General features: G+C 40.8%; 1 protein-coding gene across 1 annotated transcript in view; it reads right to left on the bottom strand.

Moving 5' to 3' along the window:
• Positions 1-13,611, bottom strand: part of LOC146855445 (stabilin-2-like) — a 1,201,024-nt gene that overhangs the window by 540,317 nt on the left and 647,096 nt on the right. The window contains 1 exon segment of the mRNA XM_085653243.1: positions 12,131-12,176. Coding sequence (XP_085509369.1) covers positions 12,131-12,176 — 46 coding nt within the window.

Raw genomic sequence — 13,611 nt, 5'->3', positions numbered from 1 at the left:
ATCAAGCGCACTAAAGCAGAATTCTTCAGCCAGCAACTAGACCAGGCAAGAAATCGTCCCAAGAAACTCTTTGAACTAATCAAAGCCCAATCTAAGGACTCTGCTCAACGTTCACAACACATAGATTGCCAGCAACCCAACTGTGAAGAATTCTTCGCCTTCTTCACCATGAAGACAGATAATATCAAGACGGACCTCCTGAATGATTTAATCTTACACACGGGAAAGCACATGAAGACCCCCCCAAAAAGGCCAATGGCACCGCACCATTTCTCATCACAGCCTAACCTAAAAAATTATGCCGACTGGTCATCCTTTTCGACATATTCCGAAGAAGCCATTGGTAAAATACTTGGTGCCATGAACCCTGCCAATCACTTCTCCGATCCCCTACCCGCTAACGCGGTTAAAAACCTTACCCCACTTCTTCTGCCTCTCTGGACTAAGATCATAAACAGTTCACTTCAACAAGGTTGCATTCCGGACACCCTCAAAGTGGGCCAGGTCTCACCCATTCTTAAGAAGCCCTTGGCCGACCCTACGGATCTAAATAATTATCGGCCTATTTCCAACATCCCTACATTGGCCAAACTCCTGGAAAAATGTGTACTCCACCAACTGACAAAGCATATCGGCCATTTTGACCTGCTTAATAAATACCAATCAGGCTTCCGTGCAGGTCACAGTACAGAATCAGCCATGACACATATAATTGATGACGCGCTACAAATCCTGGATCAGAATGGATCATGCCTTCTCATCCTGCTGGACCTACCCTCAGCGTTTGATACGGTCAAACAGGAGAACCTATTCGACCTGCTGAAGCACAGAATGGGTTTATCAGGTTCAGTGTTAAACTGGTTTACCTCATTTCTCCATAATCAAACACAACAATTCAGGGTCAACAACACCATGTCTAAACCCGTCCCAGTAACATTAGGAGTACCGTAAGGGTCCTCTTTATCCCCGACTTTGTTCAACCCGGTCATGGAACCCCTCACCGAAATTCTTCAAGCCTCTAACGTGCAATATCACATGTACGCTGACGACACTCAATTATACCTCAAGATCCACACATTAGACGATATCAAACTGCTCAACATAACGCTTGGGAATACCCAATTATGGCTGGCAAAAAACCATCTCAAACTAAAGGCCTTTAAAACCGAGTTCCTGCTTATAGCTCCACCCGCCCAAGTCCCTGTAATGCAAAATTGGATAAAACACCTTACGGCACTCAACGTCCAACCAATCATCGTTGACTCAGCGAAATCTCTGGGAATAACTCTCGACAGTAACCTCAGTATGCAAAAACACATCAGCAACGCTACAAAGGGAGCTAACTACCAGATAAACACACTGAGGAAGCTGAAACCCTTCCTGCCAACCAATGACTTTAAGCAAGCAGTTCAAGCACTTGTCATCCCCAGAGTCGAGTATGGTAGCGTCTCTCTCTGCGGCCTACCCAAGGCAACCACAGCTCCATTAAGAGCCACAATCAATGCTGCAGCGAGACTCATCACTGGGTCTAAAAGAAAGGCACACATCTCACCGGACCTCAAATCCCTGAATTGGCTACCCCTGGAAGCCAGAATTCACTTGAAGATAGCGTGTATGACGCATAAAGCCATGCACCACAAAACACCCAGATACCTATCACTGAAGATAACAATCTACGGAGGGCTCAGATCCTCTAGAAGTGCAGAAAACTTAATTTTAAAACCACAGAGATTCAACAAGAAAAAAACATACAACCGTACCTTCTCAGGGATGGCACCAAGAATTTGGAATGCTTTACCACCTGAAACCAGACTTAACCCCTCTATTGACTCCTACAAAAAGGAAGTAAAATCAATTCTCATGGCCAAATTCACTTGAGTACGGGCCAAAGATGGCTTGTGATCTTCTATAGTGTTCCCATTACCCGGACTAGGACAAGGGTCCAGCGACGTTTTGGACATTCCATCCTATTGTTCCCTGATTCAAGGGGATAGAGTCCCGCTGTACCTGATCACTTTGTTTTTGCAACATGTTTTTCTGTATAGATGTTACAATGTCCCTTTGATTTATGTATAAAACTCTATTGACTGTTAAGCGCTCTGATACCCGCAAGGGTCTTGTTCGCGCTCTATAAAACCTTATGAATAAATAAATAAATATAAAGAATAGCTACTGATGTTCAGTGTGGAGTGGGCAGCCTCAGGTGTGTGATGGTATCACTCACATGTATCACTCACATATATCAACTCTTTTTGAATCTGTATATATGTTTTAAGAATGCTCTTTTTAAATTGGCAGTACTTTTAAATAAATGACTTTAACAAGAACCAGGGCACACGTGTTAACATCCATGAGGCAACATAAATCACATCCTATTGGTGTTGTGGGTAATAGCAAATGTTGACTTTCCTCTGCAAAGAAGCAATCTGTAATTACATCGATATTGACCTCTACACTGTGGTAATAAATATGTGAATGAATGTTTATTAATACATCTGCTTCAAGTAAAATCTTCTATTAAACCACCGTTTTTTTTTTCTTTTTGCAGATTTTATATAGCGTGAACTCGACCCGAAGGTATTGGAGTGCTTTACATGAGCACTGTATTTACGTTACACATTCAGGCACGGGGAGATCAAGGGGCATATTATCAAGACAGGCTATAAAATTATCGCCGCTTTAGCGGCAGAAAACTGCCGCTAAAACGGCGATAATGGGCTTGATAATATGCCCTTGAGAATTCCCATAGAAGCCCATGTTAAATGTGAAGGATGTCTAACCTGAGCTTCAATTGGAATTCCATAGAGCATATTATCAAGCCCATTATCGCCAGTTTTCTGCCGCTAAAGCGGCGATAATTTCAACGCGGTGCTTCATAATATACCCCTAAGTGATTTGCCCAGAATCATAGGATGTGGACGTGACCTCGAGGCTCGAACCCTGGTTCCAGCACCAAAGTCGGCAGTCTAGTCGACGGACCACATCCTCTCCCAGTTACTTTCCCTAGCATCGCAAATCAATTTCTATGAAGGCCTATAAACATATGTTTTGCTTGTACATGTAATTTCAGCAGACTTTTCCTCTATATAAAACAGAAAGTACCAGAAATTACACCACTGATGTAATAAGTGTAACTTGGAAAAAAGGCTGCTGAAATGATAACCAATAACAAGACATATCATCCTTTAATAGTAGTAGGAAGACTCGATGTTCGGTTTAAGGAGAAGCGGCACTGCAGCCCTCTAAACCTATTTCTCCTGTAGATGGAAACAGATTTTTTTGTATCTCTTTATTTTAATATGGGGGGGGGGCACAGGCCTCCGAAGTGCCTTTAATTTTCCCCTGTCGCTTTTTTTGTTCCTAGCAAGAGAAAGGAATGGTGCACGTCTGAGATGTCCAAATCGCCGAAAAGTTGGTCCTGCAGGGATCTGCCCTATACTCTTCCAACCATGCGGAGTGGGACAAGTCTGCTGCAAGCCGGTCAGACCTCTCAGAGATTTTTGTGCTGGATGATGTGAGCCTGACTGTTAAATACTAGAGTTGTGAAAAATTGACATAATTTGGTTCCTCGTAATTATGCGAAATTCCAACAAAATTAAGTGTAAATACGCGAAACACAAATGCCATTAAGAGCCATAGTGTAGCACAAAATGCATCTTTGCGTCCATTTTTGATGCATTTCATGTTAATAAAAAGTACCAAAGAAAACAAGAGCACAGCAAACAACAGTGGAATGGTGCATTCGGGGTAAATTTTTACCGTGCGTGCCTAGTAATTAGGCGGAGTGCTGCAGTTGCATAATTAATGGGATTTCACATAAGTGTAGCATGCAATTCCCAAAATTACTCTAATTACGCCAGCTGAATTTAAATTTCACCAAGGCCTACTAAATACTTGATGAGCAGCACTGGGCCACCAACCATTTCTGTAAACCACCAGCAGACAAGGAGCCAGGTTTGAGAACTGAATGTTGAGTCCACACAAAGATTGAAAGATTCAAGTGTTCTTTATTCCAAGATGCGGTACAACCATATTCGCAGCCAAAGCGTTTCGCCCAAACATGGGCTTCTTCAAGGTTGTTAGAAATCATACAAAGATATTGGTTGTATCATTGATTTGTACATATAAAACTTCACTAACGAGGATAGTAGGAAGAGAGAAAAGAAGAAGAAAAGTAAAAGAAAAAAGTAGAAAGAAGAGGGAAGACCAAGAAACGGCAAAAAAGGAAGAATCAGCAGAATGTTAGCGAGACCAGTGAAGAAGAGACCGAGAAAAGGACGAACGTAGTGCACTGTGAACAAAAGTCTAAAGTAACCATTTGACCTAACAATAAGTGAAGAGAGAAGGCAAATGAGGGGAAAAAGAAGTAACCCATAGGGAAACCCCATGTGAGTATCCAAAGGCGGACGCAAGACTATGTAAAGATAACCAAGTGTGTTTAAGAAAAGAAATGGAAATAAACAAATAACACCATGTCCCAAAAATTTCGAGCTAGTCTAAAAAAAGTGAGAAAATTAAGAGACTTTAGGTAGGAGATTTGAGCTAAAATCGGTCGCTTACCAAGGTTTATAAAACGTAGATGCACAGCAGAATTTTCAGAAATGTAACGAAGGTAACTTAACCCAAATTAAGTCTGTAATCAATAAAGACACGAGTAAGTGTTATTCGAAAGTCAAAAAAACAACCAGAATTCACCATGGCGCGAAAACACAGTAGTACCGACTCACCTTGCTAGAAAAGTAGCTTGTGAGCAATAGACATACGTCTGGCGTGGTGCGTCAAAGTGTAATTCCCAAGAAATTCTGGCTACTCAAGTCTGTTAAGAGAATAGAGTAACAGTACGATGTAAATGAAAGATAGAATATATATGAGTGGCTGGCCGCAGGTACAGATCACAGCACACATAATCCTTAAGAAAAAACACACAGTGCCCTGCCCGTAAACCCGGCAACCAAGTAAACCGCGTCCACGTATCCTACAATTGCACAACAAAAATGTTGTACCATGCAAGCTATAGTAAAAGAGGGGCAGTATTAGCGTTCAAGGAATCCTACAATGTAACGAGTGTACAAGCCTCAATAGTTGGATACGACAATGAAAGGGGCTGGCCCGTACATTTCTAACGCTTCTATTGTTGCCGCGTTTAACGTAAAGCGTCAAAAACGGCAAGAAGGAATATTAGCCCTTATATCGCTAATCCCTATGTATTATAGCGTATGGCATAAGAGCCACAAAGTGTTACAAACATAGAACCGTAATACAGTTCTACAAAGAATACGTAACCAAAATAATGTGAGGTTACTTCTCACTATACAGGATCCCAAAGCCCGACAAATTCGTGTCCCCAACCATGTACGTACTTCGAGTATCCCATATCATGGAGTCCAATGGAGGTCTATAGCGCCGTAATTGCCGTCGTGTCGGAACGGTTGCCTGAATGATTGTAACGCCAGTGAAGTTATACCTTGGCGCCAAACAGAGTATATCCGGTAAGCATAAAACGGAAGCGAGTACGCTAGAGCGTGTCAGTAGCCGGAATACTCCATATTGGAGTAGTTCCGGTGTGCGGGCAATATAATACAGAGTCCGTGTCTCATATGTCAAAACTCTAATGAAACAATAATAACAAGTAACAAAGTAACGAGTAAAGTGACAAATATCAAACTAGAGTATGCGATCAACAAATTAATGGTACCGCATCAACCCGCAATCAGGAGTACACCAGAGTCATGTTCAAAGTATAAAGCATCTAAGTGGGTGAAGGATAAAGAAATGGTCGGGAAAACGAATGCTGCTTCACGTGGGGCGGTCAGTGCATTTAGGAAAGAAAACACAGGGTAAGCGACTGAAAGTCAGTGTTAAAAAAGGCCATAATGTGATCCATAACTATACAAGACGAGACTAATATCAAGCATGTCTGAAAAATCACAACGATATCGATCATCTGCTGCAAGACTCGGACTTTATCCAAAAAGGAATGATAAGAGACAAAAGAGATCTGAGAGCGGGGGGAAAGCATGACTAAAGCAAATCTATTTCCGTATTCAATAAGGTCTTGAGTGAAAAAATAAACTGTAATTTGGTAACAGCTTAGAGTCGAAAAGATCTTGAAATACTAACTACAACAAGTTCAAGAAGGCGATGGCTTGCTTGCATATGTATAACATAACATTAGAGTAATAAATAACCAGTTGTACAAATAGGGCTAATGATCATACAGATAGTTTAACTAAAGTGCACTACACCAATCAAGTTAATAATTCCAATAAGACAATATGGAACAGTGTTGACAGACAGGGTGCGAGCATCGTGTTTAACTGCGTGTCATACATGGACAACACACCCCAATGTGCTCCATTGTCATTATTGTGCACAAAGAGCAAAGAAGGTGGGACAGAAATATAACGAAGATGTCAGTACGTTAAGATGCAAAGTGTACAGATAATGTTGCGTAACATGATTGAAAACACAAAGATTACAATGATCTGACAAAAATTATTTTCTCAAAAATGTCACACTCATTGCAAAAACTGTACAGGATTATAAGAAATAATGAATTTCATTATCGCTGTTGAAGCCCAGTGCAACTGCTCGCAGAGTACAGATCCATCTCGCCTCCAGTTGCCTAAGTCTGAGTTCTCTATCCCCACCCCTATTCACTGGTAGAGCTACATCAATGCCGTGGAACCGAAACCTAGATCTATCCACACCCTCAGTGCAGGTATGTGTCACTAGAGCATACGTAGTGTCTCCATGTAGTGCAGCTCTACGATGTTCCTGTATGCGGGTTTTGAGTGGTCTCACAGTGCTACCTACATAGATTTTGTTACATCCACATATCAGGACATAAACCACAAAGCTGGTAAGACAGTTAATGAAGTGGTGAATTGTATGTTGTCTGTCTGAATTGTACTTAAACGTAAGAGTTTTGTTACATCCTAAGTGGCAAATGTTACAGGAACTGCAAGTGTAGAACCCAGAAGTTTTTTTTAGCCAACCTGGCTTAGGGGGCTGTGGCAATGTGTAACTGGGGCATAAACTGTCCCTGATAGTTCTGCTTTTTCTGAAGGTCATAGAAGGTCTAGATGTAATAATGCTGTTAACACCTGGCGATCCCTTGAGGATGGGCCAATGTCTGTTGAGTAACTTAAATACCTCATGATTAAGAGTAGAATATGTCGTAATGAATGCAAGTCTTTCTTTGTGTCTAAGGGTATCTTTGTTGTTATTGATAAGTAGATCTTTTCTATTCAGTTTTGTCGCCCTATTTCTTGCCAACTGTAAGATGTCATGTTTATACCCTCTCTTGTGTAGCTTGTTCATTGCTAGTGTAGTTTGGTACTCGAAGTTGCCATCCTCACTGCAGTTTCTTCGAATACGTACCATTTCCCCAAAGGGGATGGCCTTTTTAGTAGAGGCCAGATGAGCACTGGTGTAGTGTAAAATACTGTTGACTGCAGTGTCCTTCCTATGGAGTGTACTGTGTATTTTCTTGTTATGGACATAGAGTTCAAGGTCCAAGAAATGTATAGATGTTTGAGACAACTCCATGGTAAATGCAACATTGAAGGTGTTATGGTTCAAGAAGGTAAAGTACTCTGTAAACTCTAGTTCTGTGCCTGTCCATATGATGATGATATCATCGATATAACGACCCCAGAACTGAATATGTCCAATCCATTTGGATGCCATGCGTGACTAGGCGTGTACATGTTCTACCCACCCCATGAACAGGTTCGCATCTGAACTCTGTTGGAACACAATATCATGCTCCGGTCCATGATTGACCTCATCTTGGACAACAACTTTTTCCTTTTTAACAACACTTGGTATAAACAGGAGCAAGGTACTGCAATGGGTTCCAAATTTGCACCTTCATATGCGAACCTGTTCATGGGGTGGGTAGAACATGTACACGCCTGGTCACGCATGGCATCCAAATGGATTGGACATATTCAGTTCTGGGGTCGTTATATCGATGATATCATCATCATATGGACAGGCACAGAACTAGAGTTTACAGAGTACTTTACCTTCTTGAACCATAACACCTTCAATGTTGCATTTACCATGGAGTTGTCTCAAACATCTATACATTTCTTGGACCTTGAACTCTATATCCATAACAAGAAAATACACAGCACACTCCATAGGAAGGACACTGCAGTCAACAGTATTTTACACTACACCAGTGCTCATCCGGCCCCTACTAAAAAGGCCATCCCCTTAGGGGAAATGGTACGTATTCGAAGAAACTGCAGTGAGGATGGCAACTTCGAGTACCAAACTACACTAGCAATGAACAGGCTGCACAAGAGAGGGTATAAACATGACATCTTAAAATGGCAAGAAATAGGGCGACAAAACTGAATAGAAAAGATCTACTTATCAATAACAACAAAGATACCCTTAGACACAAAGAAAGACTTGCATTCATTACGACATATTCTACTCTTAATCATGAGGTATTTAAGTTACTCAACAGACATTGGCCCATCCTCAAGGGAGCGCCAGGTGTTAACAGCATTATTACATCTAGACCTTCTATGACCTTCAGAAAAAGCAGAACTATCAGGGACAGTTTATGCCCCAGTTACACGTTGCCACAGCCCCCCAAGCCAGGTTGACTAAAAAAACCTTCTGGGTTCTACACTTGCAGTTCCTGTAACATTTGCCACTTAGGATGTAACAAAACTCTTACGTTTAAGTACAATTCAGACAGACAACATACAATTCACCACTTCATTAACTGTCTTACCAGCTTTGTGGTTTATGTCCTGATATGTGGATGTAACAAAATCTATGTGGGTAGCACTGTGAGACCACTCAAAACCCGCATACAGGAACATCGTAGAGCTGCACTACATGGAGACACTACGTATGCTCTAGTGACACATACCTGCACTGAGGGTGTGGATAGGTCTAGGTTTCGGTTCCACGGCATTGATGTAGCTCTACCAGTGAATAGGGGTGGGGATAGAGAACTCAGACTTAGGCAACTGGAGGCGAGATGAATCTGTACTCTGCGAGCAGTTGCACTGGGCTTCAACAGCGATAATGAAATGCATTATTTCTTATAATCCTGTACAGTTTTTGCAATGAGTGTGACATTTTTGAGAAAAGATTTTTTGTCAGATCATTGTAATCTTTGTGTTTTCAATCATGTTACGCAACATTATCTGTACTCTTTGCATCTTAACGTACTGACATCTTCGTTATATTTCTGTCCCACCTTCTTTGCTCTTTGTGCACAATAATGACAATGGAGCACATTAGGGTGTGTTGTCCATTTCTGACACGCAGTTAAACACTATGCTCACACCCTGTCTGTCAACACTGTTCCATATTGTCTTATTGGAATTATTAACTTGATTGGTGTAGTGCACTTTAGTTAAACTATCTGTATGATCATTAGCCCTATTTGTACAACTGGTTATTTACTACTCTAATGTTATGTTATACTTATGCAAGCAAGCCATCGCCTTCTTGAACTTGTTGCAATTAGTATTTCAAGATCTTTTCGACTCTAAGCTGTTACCAAATTACAGTTTATTTGTTCACTCAAGACCTTATTGAATACGAAAATAGATTTGCTTTAGTCATGCTTTCCTCCCGCTCTCAGATCTCTTTTGTCTCTTATCCTTCCTTTTTGGATAAAGTCCGAGTCTTGCAGCAGATGATTGATATCGTTGTGATTTTTCACACATGCTTGATATTAGTCTCGTCTTGTATAGTTATGGGTCACATTATGGCCTTTTTTAACACTGACTTTCAGTCGCTTACCCTGTGTTTTCTTTCCTAAATGCACTGACCGCCCCACGTGAAGCAGCATTCGATTTCCCGACCATTTATTTATCCTTCACCCACTTATATGCTTTATACTTTGAACATGACTCTGGTGTACTCCTGATTGCGGGTTGATGCTGTAGCATTAATTTGTTGATCGCATACTCTAGTTTGATATTTGTCACTTTACTCGTTACTTTGTTACTTGTTATTATTGTTTCTTTAGAGTTTTGACATATGAGACACGGAATCTGTATTATATTGCCCGCACACCGGAGCTACTCCAAGATGGAGTATTCCGGCTACTGACACGCTCTAGCGTACTCGCTTCCGTTTTATGCCTACCGGATATACTCTGTTTGGCACCAAGGTATAACTTCACTGGCGTTACAATCATTCAGGCAACCATTCCGACATGACGGCAATTACGGCGCTATAGACCTCCATTGGACTCCATGATATGGGATACTCGAAGTAAGTACATGGTTGGGGACACAAATTTGTCGGGCTTTGGGATCCTGTATAGTGAGAAGTACCCTCACATTGTTTTGGTTACGTATTCTTTGTAGAACTGTATTACGGTTCTATGTTTGTAACACTTTGTGGCTCTTATGCCATACACTAAAATACATAGGGATTAGCGATATAAGGGCTAATATTCCTTCTTGCCGTTTTTGACGCTTTACGTTAAACGCGGCAACAATAGAAGCGTTAGAAATGTACGGGCCAGCCCCTTTCATTGTCGTATCCAACTATTGAGGCTTGTACACTCGTTATATTGTAGGATTCCATGAACGCTAATACTGCCTCTCTTTTACTATAGCTTGCATGGTACAACATTTTTGTTGTGCAATTGTAGGATACGTGGACGCGGTTTACTTGATTGGCGGGTTTACGGGCAGGGCACTGTGTGTTTTTTCTTAAGGATTATCTGTGCTGTGATCTGTACCTGCGGCCAGCCACTCATATATATTCTATCTTTCATTTACATCGTACTTTCACTCTATTCTCTTAGCAGACTTGAGTAGCCAGAATTTCTTGGGAATTACACTTTGACGCACCACGCCAGACGTATGTCTATTGCTGACATGCTACTTTTCTAGCAAGGTGAGTCGGTACTACTGTGTTTTCGTGCCATGGCGAATTCTGGTTGGTTTTTTTTTTTTTCACTTTCGAATAACACTTACTCGTGTCTTTATTGATTACAGACTTAATTTGGGTTAAGCTACCTTCGTTACATTTCTGAAAATTCTGCTGTGCATCTACGTTTTATAAACCTTGGTAAGCGACTGATTTTAGCTCAAATCTCCTACCTAAAGTCTCTTAATTTTCTCACTTTTTTTAGACTAGCTCGCACGTTTTTGGACATGGTGTTATTTGTTTATTTCCATTTCTTTTCCTAAACACACTTGGTTATCTTTACATAGTCTTGCGTCCGCCTTTGGATACTCACATGGGGTTTCCCTAAGGGGTACTTCTTTTTCCCCTCATTTGCCTTCTCTCTTCACTTATTGTTAGGTCAAATGGTTACTCTAGACTTTTGTTCACAGTGCACTTCGTTCGTCCTTTTCTCGGTCTCTTCTTCACTGGTCTCGCTAACATTCTGCTGATTCTTCCTTTTTTGCCGTTTCTTGGTCTTCCCTCTTCTTTCTACTTTTTTCTTTTACTTTTCTTCTGATTTTTTCTCTTCCTACTATCCCCGTTAGTGAAGTTTTATATGTACAAATCAATGTTACAACCAATATCTTTGTATGATTTCTAACAGCCTTGAAGAAGCCCATGTTTGGGCGAAACGCGTTGGCTGCGAATATGGTTGTACCGCATCTTGGAATAAAGAACACTTGAATCTTTCAATCTTTGTGTGGACTCAACATTCAGTTCTCAAACTGTATTAACACAGTGTATTTAGTTTTGTGTTGCCTCTCATATTTTTGTGAACATATGCTTTATCTATGGTCGTCTAAGCAGCTGGCCATTTGAGGTGGGCAATACTCTCACTACTGTATAGTGACAGGTCCAGGCTGTGCACTCACGTATAACCTAGCTGCTTTCTCCTATAATTGCAAAAGGAGCCAGGTTTATTCAATATTGCCAACAATAGAAACCAAAGGGTACACAAAGCTGTTTTTTAGTTCTCAAAAAGGGAGGCTTGGCAGTACCTTCCACATAGTGTGCAGCAGTATGTAACTAAAAAATGATTAAATAAAAAAAATATATATAAAAATTATCATTAATGACATGTAAGATGTAAATAATAATATTCTAAAATTAACAATCCCGCTACTACTACAAATATAAATCCTAATTACAATAATAATATTATAATAATACATTGGTTACATACTTGGCACTGGTGTGACAAGATTTGCTGCATTTATCGTCAGTGATTTCTGAAAGAAAAAAATCTGCATTATAGTTTTGTATTGGTGAAATTAACATAGTTCTAATTTGTTTATTAATTGTCTCAAACAATATTAGTATATATTAAAAGAGATTCCATTTTACTCTATAATTGGAGAGCTTTAACTCAGTTACGATGCCCAATTTAATAAAAATAAGATACGTTTTCTATATGTAGAAAAACTATGGGTGTTCCAACATAAAGGATCAATCGTTCTCATTCTGATCCAGCAGTAAATGCACAATCGGTTACATTATATTAAGAGACTGATGCGTTAACTGGAAACTCCAACAGGATGACACTGTACCAAGTTGTTCGATCACTGGGCACACATTGTTGACAGTATGGCACACATTAAAAATAACACCTGTATTGATGCATTGACTATGGTATTATTGTTTAGCTAAATGTTCAATGGTCTATGTCCTATCCATGAGTAAAGAAGATGGAACAGTTATTTTTGGTTTACAAGCTTATCTTACATTGGTTTGACCTAGGAATGAGACAGATGCTTAGTACTGTAAACCAGAGAGTGCAAGAGCGACCTTTCACCTTTTCTCCCTTAGGTCTACCCTTCTCCTAGGGTTACCACCTCCTCTCAAGTCATTACGGACACTGTTTCTAATTCAGGTCTTTTGTTTGACCACCTGATGCACTGGGGGAGTTGTAGACCCCATTGTTGCTCCAGTCGGACTAATTAGATGAATGCAGCTTAAAAAAATGATTTCTAGGTGAAAAGTTCAGTACTAGAAACAGTATCTTAATGACCTGGAGTCCTCGCCTCTCTGGTCCTCCTTCTCTCCCATGCTCTTGCCCTACCAACCTCTCTGCCTCCCTCAACTTCATTGCTCTCTTCTCATGTCTGTTCCCATTCTCCTTTCCATGTTATATGTCTTCTGGATTCTGTTTGACTGAGCATTCTTGGTGTCATTTCCCTTTTTTTTGCCTCTACCCCATGTATTTTCTAGTTATGTTGGACTTCATTTTTGCTGGTTTAGGTACTCTGGGCACTTTACCACTGCTGATCAGTGCTAAGGTGCAAGTGCTCCCTGTGTGAATTGTAATACTGATTGGTTCTCCATGACTGGCATGTTTGACTTATTGATAAGTCCCTAGTAAAGTGCACTATGTGGGCCCAAGGACTGTAAATCAAATGCTACCAGTGGGCCTGCAGGATTGTTGTGCCACCCACATGAGTAGCCCTGTAAACCTGTCTCAGGCCTGTCTGTGCAGTGTCTGTAAGTGCAGTTTTCAACTGCCACGTCACCCTGCCAAGTGAACCTATTTGCCAGACCCTCACCTTCCCTTTTACTACATATAAGGCACCTCTATGGTAGGCCCAAGGTACACCCATGGGCAAGGTGCAGTGGATGTGAAAAGTAGGACATGTAATGGTTTGGTTTTACATGTCTTGATAGTGAAAT

This window comes from Triturus cristatus, chromosome 4_1 (assembly GCF_964204655.1).
Source record: "Triturus cristatus chromosome 4_1, aTriCri1.1, whole genome shotgun sequence".
NCBI lineage: Eukaryota > Metazoa > Chordata > Amphibia > Caudata > Salamandridae > Triturus > Triturus cristatus.
Note: the sequence above shows the minus strand (reverse complement) of the source record. Positions and strands in the feature narration are given on the sequence as shown.